At 43.1% G+C, this 12937-nt stretch overlaps 1 protein-coding gene across 1 annotated transcript in view; it reads left to right on the forward strand.

Annotated features, from left to right (window-relative positions):
- Positions 1–4581: 4581 nt before the first annotated feature.
- Positions 4582–12937, forward strand: part of NR5A2 (nuclear receptor subfamily 5 group A member 2) — a 142375-nt gene continuing 134019 nt past the window's right edge. Inside the window, exon 1 of the mRNA XM_056844439.1 lies at positions 4582–4699. Coding sequence (XP_056700417.1) covers positions 4636–4699 — 64 coding nt within the window. The 5' untranslated portion in view covers positions 4582–4635. The remainder of the gene's footprint in view (positions 4700–12937) is intronic.

Below are 12937 nucleotides of genomic sequence, written 5' to 3' on the forward strand. Positions count from 1 at the left end.
ATTAATTATCCAATAGGTCCTGACTTTGAGAACAAAAAGCCCAAGAACCTCAATACTGGGTCAAAGTAATGACAAAGTATATCTAGCCAAATAACCCAACACTTAGCATTACTAAGTTACCAGATATGTCAAGGGAGTCATATACAGGACACAAGACAGTTAGGGAAAAAGGCATTGGCCATTCCCAGTTACTGACAATAAGAGCACATCCTCTTGATGGCAACCATACATATCCCAAGTTTGAGGCTTCAGTACACTGTGGGAAGTACAAGTGATATCCTCAAAAAGACACATGATTTTTCTCTTGAGACATTCCATATTCCATATATCTCTTGATATAGTCCAGATTCCACATAACCCTGTGGTGTGGATCACTTGCAAGCATTAACTTTGTTTCCATCAATCAGAGGGGTAGGAGGAAAGCAAGGAAGCTGAGGAAGTTTCTTTGGAAGGGGTCATAGGAATCTGAGGATGTTTCCAAAGAAATATTATTGGGAGCAATTATGGAACTTTCCATCATCTCTCAGTTACTGCTTCTTAAGGTGATTCAGGGTCTTGTAGGAATCTTGATGTCCTGGGACTCTTTTTCAGATACAGACATTCAGATACAGACATTTCAAACTATATTTCAAAACATTCTGGAGAGCACAGGTATCCCTGGGAGGGTCCTTGATGAAAACATTTTTAACAGCAGACAAAAAGACAATTAGCCCACAATCACAAATCCTCATCTGCGGTGTGTTACATGTGTCACTATGTTAAGGTGAACCAACACTGGGTTATTACCACACATGAAATTGTGAGCACTCTATAACATACTTCAGAATCCTCTGCAATATCAAGGAGTTCTATGACAGCACAGTCAATGAGGAAAGGATTCCCTGAAAGCAGGAGTTTTAAAAACCATTGGCATATCTTACAGTAGTAAACTGTAATGATTAAAGAGATGGTTGTTAAGCACAGGAGAAGGAATGGGCCCTAAGAATCAAACATGCCATTCAAACTAACAGTCATACGATATATTACACAGAATGAAGTGCTAGATGCAGGCAGTAACTAGCAACTCAGACAGTAGCACTTCAGCCTGCCACCGGATAGTTAAACACATGAATTCTCCCCAGTATAAAAAATTACCTCTATGAGTAAATGTGTGGGGATGTGACTATATCAAATCCTTCTCTCTGCTGTGCTAATTTCATACACACAGGGAGTTATTGACATAGATGAGCATTCACCTGGATCCTGAATTTTTACAGTTCAGAATATTCCTCTTCAGGCAGGGCCAAACTATCCATGAATTTAGGAGCTGTGCAAGATATCCCAAGTTTTTTCTGTTTAAGTAGCAGGAGAATGGGTCCCTGTTCAGGGTGGGAGTGAAGCACATGGGGAGAATCCTTCCCTCCTGCACCATATTCCTGACTGGAATGGCCCCACAAATAGGGGTGCCAACCTCCAGGTACTAGCTGGAGATCTCCCGCTATTACAACTGATCTCCAGCTGATAGAGATCAGTTCACCTGGAGAAAATGGCTACTTTGGCAATTGGACTCAATGGCATTGAAGTCCCTTCCTTCCCCAAACCCTGCCCTCCTCAGGCTCTGCCCCAAAAAGATCTCCCGCTATTACAACTGATCTCCAGCTGATAGAGATCAGTTCACCTGGAGAAAATGGCTACTTTGGCAATTGGACTCAATGGCATTGAAGTCCCTTCCTTCCCCAAACCCTGCCCTCCTCAGGCTCTGCCCCAAAAACCTCCCACCAGTGTTGAAGAGGGAACTGGCAACCCTACCCACAGAGCGGCTTTGTCCCATGACAAAAACATACCAGTAAATGCCTGAATGGCAGATGGCAACACCATGGGTATGTATTGTGGTCTACTGATTAAACAGAATGTAGTGGAAGAATTCCAAAGTGACAGAAGATGTCCCAGTGTAGTTGTGAAGGTCTACCTTTTTATTGTTCCTCCATGTAAAGAACTTCCTGCAAATTAAAAATTAGCACATCGTGGGGGGTGGAAGTGTTGAAATTCCTTCATGCGTTTTGCTAATTTTCCACTAACAGGAAATTGTTAATGTACGGGAACTTTATTCATTCGTTCATTCAATTTCTATCCCGCCCTTTCCAGACCAAGATCTGTACAAATGTGATCCTCACAAGCAGTCTGAAGTGATGCACTCCATTTTACCACCTCAGCACTCTTTTGCCTCATTACCACTTCATTCCTTTGCATAGCTAGACTAGGCCTCAGTCCAAAACACGGAATGGTGAGAAATAGGGTTGCCAACTCCAGGTCGGAAAATTCCTGGAGCCTGGAGAGGGTAGAGTTTGGGGGGAGGGAAGTACCTTAATGGGGTATAATGTGATGGAGTACACTCTCCTAAGCAGTCCTTTTCTCCAGGGGAACTAATCTCTATTGTCTGGAGATCAGTACCAGGAGATCTCCAGGCCCAACCTGGCAGTTGGAAACTCGAGAGAGAAAAGAGGAACAAGTTCCCACTACACTATGGTTCCAATCCTAAATGGGGCTTCATATGCCTTTTTTTTTTTTTTAAAGGAGCAATTCCTAAATTACTACACATGGATCTCTCTGTTTGGCCTGCAGTTTCCCATCTCATTCTGGGAAACTGGGTAGAATGACTCCAAACTTTGTGAAATGCACTCCAGCTTTGTTTATACTGGATGGGTTACATAAGGGGGAAATACTGTTGAAAGTATTTTCTTCCTACATTTTAATGTTGTAGACATCCATTTCATTATACATGAAGGCTGCATGTGTGAAATAATAACTCACAAATGGCACCTGGGTGAGTTGCTAGACTGGCAGCAGTGAATGTGAGTGTAACATCACAACACAAGGGCTGAAATGAGAATCACTGCTCCAAGCCAGAGAGCTGGGCAGCCCATTCCTGAGCCGTCGGCGGCCGGGGATGGCTTTTTTATTATTAAATGGGGCATTTTGCCCCATTGAGAACAGCAGCAAACAGGGCCGGATTTAGGTTTGATGAGGCCCTAAACTATTGAAGGTAATGGGGCCCTTTATACGTCTAGCTGTCCTTTGTCAACAACAAATTGTCGCTGTTTTTTGTGTTGAATATATGCTATATATAGCAGGCGGGGCCCATTACTTACATCATAGGAGCCTACACAACACAAAACACTGTTGCCGTATGTAGGTTTTATTTTATTTGTTTTTTATCTTATATTTTGGAAATGTACATCCGGGGTTTTTTTCTTTAAATTTTTTTGGGGGGCCCAAGAGAGTGGGGCCCTAAGCTAAAGCTTGTTTAGCCTATACGTCAATCCGGCACTGGCAGCAAAGCTGGAACAGCAACACCGTTCTTGCTGTCAGCGACGCATGCAGAGGGAGGGGAAGGGGGCAGGAAGCTGCCTATCGGCAGCTCTGCCCCCCGGCATGCCAGTGCAGGGCTTTGCACCAGTGGGACGCCAGTGGCCCAGCCAGCGTTCCTGGGCGGTGCTGCTGTGGCAGTGCCGGGAGAATGGCATCCGGGTCCCCCTGCTGGCGTCCATGCCACCCTGGACAATGTAAGTGGCACAGGCGCCAGCGCAGGGGGCACGACCGCCAGCGCAGCCCCTTCCTGGCCTCCTAAGGGCTTTCATTCTGGAAGGCCAGGAATGGGTGGTAAGCTTCAGAGGGTCCCTGCATTTAAGCAACATTCTGCTGCCCCTCTTGGCAAAATATTTGAGAAGATTTTAGAGAAAACATTTCCTCACCTAGAAAAAAAAACTGCATTGTGAGTGGAGCTATTATTTTCCCAGGATAACTGTGTTTAACCATGCAATAAGGGACTTAAGAAATTGCAGAAAAAAATAATTTACACTTTTAACTGGTGGTAACTATCAGTCAAACAAGCTGGGGATAGTCTCCTGTCTAATGAATAGGTACAATAAAATGTTTGTGTCAGACAAAATCTCCATGGGCTTGCCCAGTGCTATTGCTTTGGGATGCAGAGCAATAAATACGTTTGCAAGCCTCGGTTAAGGGATGAATGTTTGCTTGTTCTGCCATCCAGAAGTATTTACAGAAGCTCCGAACGCTCAGGCATTGTAGTCCACTCTGTAAAGAGATGATGACATCAAGAGGGCAGGTCACAAACATGAGTTTATAGATGTTACACTTTACATTGGAAAGGGGGGGCTGTCCATTCAGTATGATCTCTTGACCCCCAGAAGTTTACAGCCTTCCTCTCTCTGTTTCATAGCACCTCTCCAGCCCGAAGTTAATCATTTCTCTGCCGTTATCTGCCAAGAGTTCTTATCTCTTTTTTGCTGTCACTTTATAACAGGGTCCTCTTATCAACCTGCTCATAGTCATGTGACCAGGCCAAGCCTATCCCAGGTTCCGATTCTTCTGATTAGAGACCATCATGAAACGGGATAGATGGTTTACAGAGGGCCACTAATGCTGAAAAAAGTGCAGAGTCCATTCAAAGACGTGCCTGTTACTTTCTGAATTATTGGATTTTGTGTGTGTGTGGTTGATGGACTTCTACCTAACTTTCACTGAAGGTTACTGTAGCCTACAACCCAAGGCCAGAAAAGTTTACAAGCCTCACCTTTTGCTGTGCTCAATGCTGAATATCTACAATTCAAGGGCATTATATATTTGCACCTAATTATGTCTTCTGGTTCGGATACTGGCAACACACAGGAGTCCATAAAACATGGCCTTATTCCAGGCGGTAAGTAGAAATTTTTCTGACTGTCTCGCAGGGTTAAACCTTAGCCTCCTCAGCTATTTAATATTGAAAAATCTTCATTGTGAGATCACTTAATGACAAGAAGCACCATCTTGTGCACAGAAGTAAGATATTGACTTCCATAGCATTTAGTCCTCGGTAAGTGAGTTTACAGTTACAGCCTTATGCTTCAGAAGAATAAGAATCTGTTAAATAATATTTAGTGACAAAACATGAACATGTTGATGACAAAATAAGTATATTTTGTTTAGATAATGGCTGCAAACCTTTATGTTTATGATGGGGCATGAGCTTAACCAATCTTGGGCACAATTAAGTAACAATTCATTCACAGAGAGATTAAACATGTTCTTAAATCTCTTGCCATGTTCATAAATAGAACTAAAAAGTGTTAAACTGTGGCTAGGTCAACCTCCCCTTCTCATAAAAGGATCATGACAATTCAATGGGACACACACACACCAGAATTACACATTGAGTTGGATTCTCTTTATGAAGTTGCTAAATTGGTAGTTATAGTGAAATAAAAGGGTAGAAAGTTTAAATACAGTTGGGCATTCAGTAAACTTGCTACTAACAAAACCCAATGGAATTTTTTAGTGTGGTAATCTTGAAAATTGCTCTCTGGTAAGTTTTTCACACACACAGGTTGGAATGGGAACAGAGATAAGACAGTGCTACAGTATTTTTGCCTGACAGTTTGTATCAGTGAGCACAGCAAATTGATCAAAACTGGAGAAATTTTAGAGATATGCTCAATCCATTTTGAAACTTTTAAATAGACACTGGTTGAGAAATCTCTGGACATCCTCATTACTGGGATGAAATAAGACTTGTTTCCTCTTCTCCTGCATTAATGACTTCCCACATTATGGCTGTTGGCTGAAATGTTGATGACTTTTTCTGTTAGGAGAAATTCATCACCTAACAAAGCCAATAATAATGCCCCTGATAACTTTACCAAATCCTGCCTATGACATCAGTGAGAGAAGGGGATGGGATGTAGCAGAAACAAAAGTATTCCTAAGCCATTTTACTCATAAGTAAGCCCCATTTTATTCAGTGGGACTTACTCCCAAGAAACTGTTCTTAGTATTAAGAAGAGGGCATTGTGCTCGCACTGAATTACAAGCCACATTCATGCACTTTGAGACACTTTTAGAGGCATTGAATAAAACTGTGGGTTGGTTCCAATCAGTTTCTCTGTTGGCGAAAAATGCAAGATCCCCTTTATCTAGATCATGGGACCTGTATGTATAAACACCAGGAGAGGTAAAGGTATAGTAGAGACATGAACTGGGCAAGACTGAGTAAAAAATCCACTGGATCCAACCCTTGCATTTCTCACATAAGAAAAAATCAAGATATGGCTGTGCTTGTTCAGTTGAACAGCTGCACATTCTCCATTAAAAAAATACATTTTCAACCATCTATGGAAAACTCCCATTATTAAAATTACAGCAAAAGTCAGAAGGATATCTAGACAGAAGGATCTAGGATAGGCACCTTCCCTTATGGCCTGCATAAACAGAAATTTAAAACAAACCTAGGGGGAAAAGGGAGATAATGTTGATCTTAGGTAAAAAACCAAAAATAGCTTTATTGACATCAGCGGTTATAAGAGCAACCAGGCTGTGACCATCAAATAGTCCAAAGCAAAGGAAACGAGGAAGCAGTGTTTAGATCAAATTTTATGCCTGCAATTAGAAGCCAAGTTAGAAGCCAAATTGGTTTATGCAGCCCCTAACACTACTGTCATTATTTAACACTATGGTTTAGTCCCAGCAATGGGACACAAATAATGAATGACCAAACCCTTGCATATTTTCAGTATTTGTTGAGCAGTTGTCTGCAAAAACTTCAGTTTCTGCTCAGGGCAGAACCATACATAGTCATAAGAACTCAGCTGGAGCAGACCAATAGTTCCTCTACCCCAGTATTCTGTTTCCAGTGATGGCCACTATTACTCTCCACTATATGTCCCCAGCTTCTGGTATTTACTGCCTTTTAACATGGCTATTTAGGGTCAATTTATATATCTATTTAGGGTCTATTTAGCTATCATAGCTCATGGTCCAATCTCTTCTGAACATGTCAAAAAGGTTTTGAAAAGCTGTCTAAGCTGGTGGCATCTCATAGCAGTTATATTATTGATGTGTTCTGTGAAGACAAACATTCTTCTGTACTAAATCTATTTTAAAAAACAGCAGGGAGCCACCGAGATACAAATCCAAGTAATATAATTTTAAAAACCAATTTACCCCCAGGGTCAATACCAACAAGAATATAGTGGCCTGCACCAAGTGTATAGCTTTTGAAATATCTTCATTCTTAAAGGACTTGCCAGTCACTGGCATCTGAAGGCGAGAATGGCTTAGTATTCCAGCCGTCCAAAAGCTTACATGTGAGAGGCACACAGCAGGACCTATGGAATTGTGGTTCCTTTCACATTCCTTACTTACAAACACCCAATTCTGTTTAGATCAAGGAAGGATTCTTTTGGCCTATAGGTGTTTTCTACTGTATGTGTATCTGCTTATGACTTTGTGTCATCTTATGAATTCTTAACTTGAGTTTTTGCTCCCCCTCCCGATGTTATTGCATGCCACTCGGATGAGTTTTTAGACTAGAAGGCATCTTATTCATTTTCAAATAAATAATGTGTACACTATGTGGTTTTATGCCAAGAATATTAGTTGTCCTAAAATTCCAGATGTGGAGCTATGTTAGTTTTTTGTAGCATAATCAAAGTTCAGTGGCACCTTAAAGACTAAAATTTGCTAGTTTTAAGGTGCCACTAGTATTAGGTGTCAGCAGTATTGCCATCAGGGTACATTTTAGCTCCTGCAGATTCCTTTTTGAGACATAATAGGCTGATCAGTCAATTTGTAAGACTTTGTTTAGTTGGTATGTATTTGATGGTGATATAATAGTGTCTGAGGTTTGAGCTAATGCAATAAAACATATGATTTGGGAATGAGGGAAGGAAATCTTGGTTGTTGATCCCCTGAAAGCTGGATTTGATGGAGGAGAATATTGAGACTCCACTGCCGTCATTCTGAGGCTCTGAAACCAAACCTGGCCACACACTGAAGTCGCTAAAAATGAAAACTCATCTTTTGTTGATTTCAGTTGCGATCCTAAGAAAACCTTCCTGGGAGTAAACCCTATTGAATAAAATGGGACATACTTCCAAGTAGATCTACTTAGGATTGCTCCTTTCTTCTCTTTTTCCTTTCTTTCTTGCCTGGTTCCAACTCAACGTACTTTTGGTGACTGCTGATTGAACAAATAATAATATCTAAAATCCAGTTTTCTACTGGAGATCTTCCTTTGCCATATTCAGAAGCAGTATAAAATCACTTTCTGTGTTTAATTTTTTCTAAGCCTCATAAAATCACAAGCTTCCTGATAATATAAAGTTTAGATATTTTTATATGCTTGCTTTAGGGGGAGAACTAACTTGAAAAACTTGCTTAGGTGAGAAGAAAAAACAAGCCACTCAGTGAAGCCACTCTGAAGCTTGTATAATGTTTATTGCCTACTAATGCCTGCCTGATGCATCAGCCTCTTATAGGCAGTGCTATAAAATGGGTCTATTTGCATCCTTATCAATCGAGAGGAGGTGAGAGCAAGAGTGGTTTTGTAACAAGCAGTAACAACTGGGAATTTACACAGTATGCGCCTTGGAACCAGGAGCCCAAAGCACCATGCATGCTGATAGTACTCTATAAAATAACAATTAAATGTATAGTAATCAAGTCCAGATAGTCCAGGCTAGCCCAATCTTGTCAGATCTCAGAAGCTAAGCAGGGTAGCCACTAGTTAGTACTTGGATGGGAGACCACCAAGGAAGTCCAGGGTCATGAATCAGAGGCAGGCAACGGCAAATGTCTCTTGCCTTGAAAACCCTATGGGGTCACCATAACGCAACTGCAACTTGACAGCAAAAAAAAAAAAATCCCTCCCTTAAATTTTAACCTAAACCCTAAATTTACTAGGTATCCTTAAGCAAAATGTAAGTGCTTGTGTATGGGGAGGGGGTTCACTCCTGAGCTGAAAGCAACATGGACGGACACATTTCTAGCTGGGGAAATGGGATTTAATGACCCTAATTCATATTGCCCTCCCATCATCCTCACAACTGCTTTTTGAAGCAGTTCTGGGGTGGGATATCCAAACATGAATCCTTCGTGTTCTGGCTCCCACACCTGCAATATGAAGCTGACCTGCTTTATTGTTTACTTATTTACTTTCTTCATAGTCTGACTTTCTCATTGAGACTCAAGGTAGATTACAGAATTAGAAAACAATGCAACAAAAATGATATAACACATACAATAAAGAATGCAAGAATAAAAGATAACCTTAAAATTTTCACAGCTATTAAAGTTAGAATCCTGTTCACTTTATAAAAATGTCTTCCTGAACATTTCTGTTTTACTACAACCCTTTACTATGACAGCCCTCCTGTTTGTTTTAAGGTCATTCCTGACCCGTGGGGTGACGTCACATCCTGACGTTTACTAGGTAGACAATGTTTGTGGGGTGTTTGGCCATTGCCTTTCCCAGTCATCTACACTTTACCCCCAGCAAGCTGGGTACTCATTTAACCAACCTTGGAAGGGTGCAAGGCTGAGTCAACCTTGAGCTGGCTACCTGAAAATGACTTCTGTTGGGATCGAACTCAGGTCGTGAGCAGAGCTTTTGACTGCAGTAGTGTAGTTTACCACTCTGCACCATGGGGCTCTTGATCCTGTTTGTTTTAAGGGATACCAAAATATAACATATTGGAAGTACTTTGTACATTCCCCAGCATTATATGAATGTTGAGTGATTAATTGACTTCTACATTAATGGAAGAAAAATGAAGATTTTTCCAGTGTGATATAGTGATTACAGTGTCAGACTAAGATGTGAAACACCCAGGTTCAAATCCCCATTCTGCCATGGAAGCTTGCTGAGTGACCATGGGCCAGTCACACACTCTCAGCCTCACCTCCTTCACAGGGTTGTTGTGAGGATAAAATGAAGGAGAGAAGAATGATGTAAGCCATTTGGGTCCCCAGTGGAGAGAAAGATGGAATATACACGCAGTAAATAGCTGCCTCCATCATAGGAGGACACTTGTCTTGAAACTATCTAACATTTTGTGGTACCAATGTTTTGAGACTGGACCCAGCCTATATGGCAGCCATTTTGTTTGGGCATCCACTACTTGTTCTTAACATTCCCAAAGTTCCCACAGGTTCAACAAGATTGGGGACCCCTGCCATAGAATGTGTTCTCAGATCATGTCCCTGGTCTCAGAAGGTTGTTTTTTTCTCTGCATCAACATACGGGCCTGTGATGGAGCTGGTAACACTGAGAGAAGTAACCATGACACAAGCCATCTGATAACTGCCATCTTTACAGATGTTGCCAGTACAGCATGGGCCAAGACTAGCTAGAAGCTGCTCCCATGCCACAAAGGGACATAGCAGCCCGCCAGCAAACGCACTCAATGTATAGCACAAAACCCGTTGCATAAAAATTTATCCCGCAGAACAACACAACTTCTGAACTTCTTAAAATATGCTTTTAGATAGGCATGCAGTTGGGTTTCAGATCTTCTCATATGGTTGTTCTGATAACATGGCACATTCTTACAGCTGTGCTGCTTTACAGGTCCCATTTTAGGCTCAGATCAAGAATATTTTTAAGTGCATGTCGCAAGAGTAAAGAGGCAAACAAGGGCTTGAAAATACATATATCACACTGGCACAATTAGCACCTGGCTGCATCTCTATGTGGCACGTGCCATTTGCCGCAACCCTGGGTTTCCTATCTTGCCATGTGTGAATGGCCTGCTACAGCCAGTATTCTTGCACTGCATTAAGTAGCTGATAGATCTCCTAAAGCGACGGTTGCTAGGCCCCTCTTCGCCACTGGCAGGAGGTTTTTGGGATGGAGCCTGAGGAGGGCAGTGTTTGGGATGTGGAGGGACTTCAATGCCATAGAGTCCAATTGCCAAAGCGGCCATTTTCTCCAGGTGAACTGATCTCTATCGGCTGGAGATCAGTTGTAATAGCAGATTTCCAGCTAGTAACCTGGAGGTTGGCAACCCTATCAAAAACCTATGAAATTTAGACAGTAGGTAGGCTGTGTACATTTGTTCAAACAAGCAGTTACAGTGTGGGCTTCTTCACAAGTAACTGTGCCAGAACTGTAGCCTTTGTTCCAATGAATGACAGGGGGCAGTATCTTCTGATCCCGGGTCAACTTTCAATCTCAGACCTGGGAACATCTCCAGGTGTTGGAGATTTTTCTGCGCCAACCTATAGGGCTGAAATGGGTTCCATTTTCAGTGGAATTCCCCCACCGCCGCCACCTTCTGGTGGCACAGAGATAAGACGCTCTCTTCTTTTCTTTTTAAGCGTGGGCAGGCAGTAAGAGGTGGAGTCATTACAACACCCATCTCTGATGGATGACGGCCTTTCGCAATCCAAAGCAAACGGGCCCCAGGTTTTCTTTCTTGCTGTTGTAGGCCGCCTCTGACGCCGAGGAAGAGCGATGGGGGGGTGGGGAGGAAGGAAGGAAGGAAGGAAGGAAGGAAGGAAGGAAGGAAGGAAGGAAGGAAGGAAGGAAGGAAGGAAGAAAGAAAGAAAGAAAGAAAGAAAAGAAAGAAAGAAAGAAAGAAAGAAAGAAAGAAAGAAAGAAAGAAAGAAAGAAAGAAAGAAAGAAAGATGGAGAAGGAAGGAAGGAAGGAAGGAAGGAAGGAAGGAAGGAAGGAAGGAAGGAAGGAAGGAAGGTTTAAGTTACAGCCATGAAAGGCATTCCTGAGAGAGAGAGAGAGAGAGAGAGAGAGAGAGAAGGAAGGAAGGAAGGAAGGAAGGAAGGAAGGAAGGAAGGAAGGAAGGAAGGAAGGAAGGAAGGAAGGAAGGAAGGAAGGAAGGAAGGAAGGAAGGAAGGAAGGAAGGAAGGAAGGAAGGAAGAAAGAAAGAAAGAAAGAAAGTTTAAGTTACAGCCGTGAAAGGCATTCCTGAGAGAGAGAGAGAGAGAGAGAGAGAAAGGAAGAAAGAGAGAGAAAGAAAGAAAAGAAAGAAAGAAAGAAAGAAAGAAAGAAAGAAAGAAGGTTTAAGTTACAGCCATGAAAGGCATTCCTGAGAGAGAGAGAGAGAGAGAGAGAGAGAGAGAGAGAGAGAGAGAGAGAGAGAGAGGAAGAAAGAGAGAGAAAGAAAGAAAGAAAAGAAAGAAAGAAAGAAAGAAAGAAAGAAAGAAAGAAAGAAAGAAGGTTAAAGTTACAGCCATGAAAGGCATTCCAGAGAGAGAGAGAGAGAGAGAGAGAGAGAGAGAGAGAGAGAGAGAGAAAGAAAGAAAGAAAGAAAGAAAGAAAGAAAGAAAGAAAGAAAGAAAGAAAGAAAGAAAGAAAGAAGGTTTAAGTTACAGCCATGAAAAGCATTCCTGAGAGAGAGAAGGAAGGAAGGAAGGAGAGAAAGAGAGAAAGAGAGAAAGAAAGAAAGAAAAAGAAAGAAAGAAAGAAAGAAAGAAGAGAAAGAAAGAAAGAAAGAAAGAAAGAAAGAAAGAAAGAAAGAAAGAAGGAGGGATGGATGGATGGATGGAGGGATGGAGGGATGGATGGATGAGCCTCGTTTGTGGCTGCTGGTGGAGGTCTTCTGAGCCAGGGCCGCCGGGCGTCCCTCCTGGGCCGTCCAGTGCTTCGCCCGGTTCCCCAAGGCAGCTCCCGAGCGCGGCGCTTTGTGAAGCGAGCGGCTGGTGGACTCTGGCCGAGGCGGCGGCGCGAGGGAGGCCCGGCCCGGCCCGCCGACGCGGTGCGGTGCCAATCGGCTCTTGCCAATCCCTAAGTGCAGGTTGTGTGGGAAGGCATCCTCGCCGCTTGACCGGCGCTTGTTCCGAACAAAACCTGCCGGGGCCGGGGCGCAGGGTGGCCCCCGGGGGGGGGGGCGGGGGTTGTAAGGCCCTGAACTGGGACCAGTTGGCCTATGGGGCTAGAATCTCAGCCAGGAACCGTCGAGCCAGATCTCCTGCGTTTGGGGGTGGCTTTGCACCCCAGCCTTGCCAAGGGGAGTGGCTGATGTTGCGGCTGGCTGACGGAGCGAGAAACGACCCGCCCCAGGCCGTCGAGTGAGTCCGGGGCAGAGGAAGGACTTGAACCACCCCACCCCACCCCACCCCACCCCCGTTTCGTGCGGCCGCAACCAAATCGCTCCCTCCTGGAAT

Source organism: Euleptes europaea, chromosome 2 (genome assembly GCF_029931775.1).
Source record: "Euleptes europaea isolate rEulEur1 chromosome 2, rEulEur1.hap1, whole genome shotgun sequence".
Taxonomy (NCBI): Eukaryota; Metazoa; Chordata; class Lepidosauria; order Squamata; family Sphaerodactylidae; genus Euleptes; species Euleptes europaea.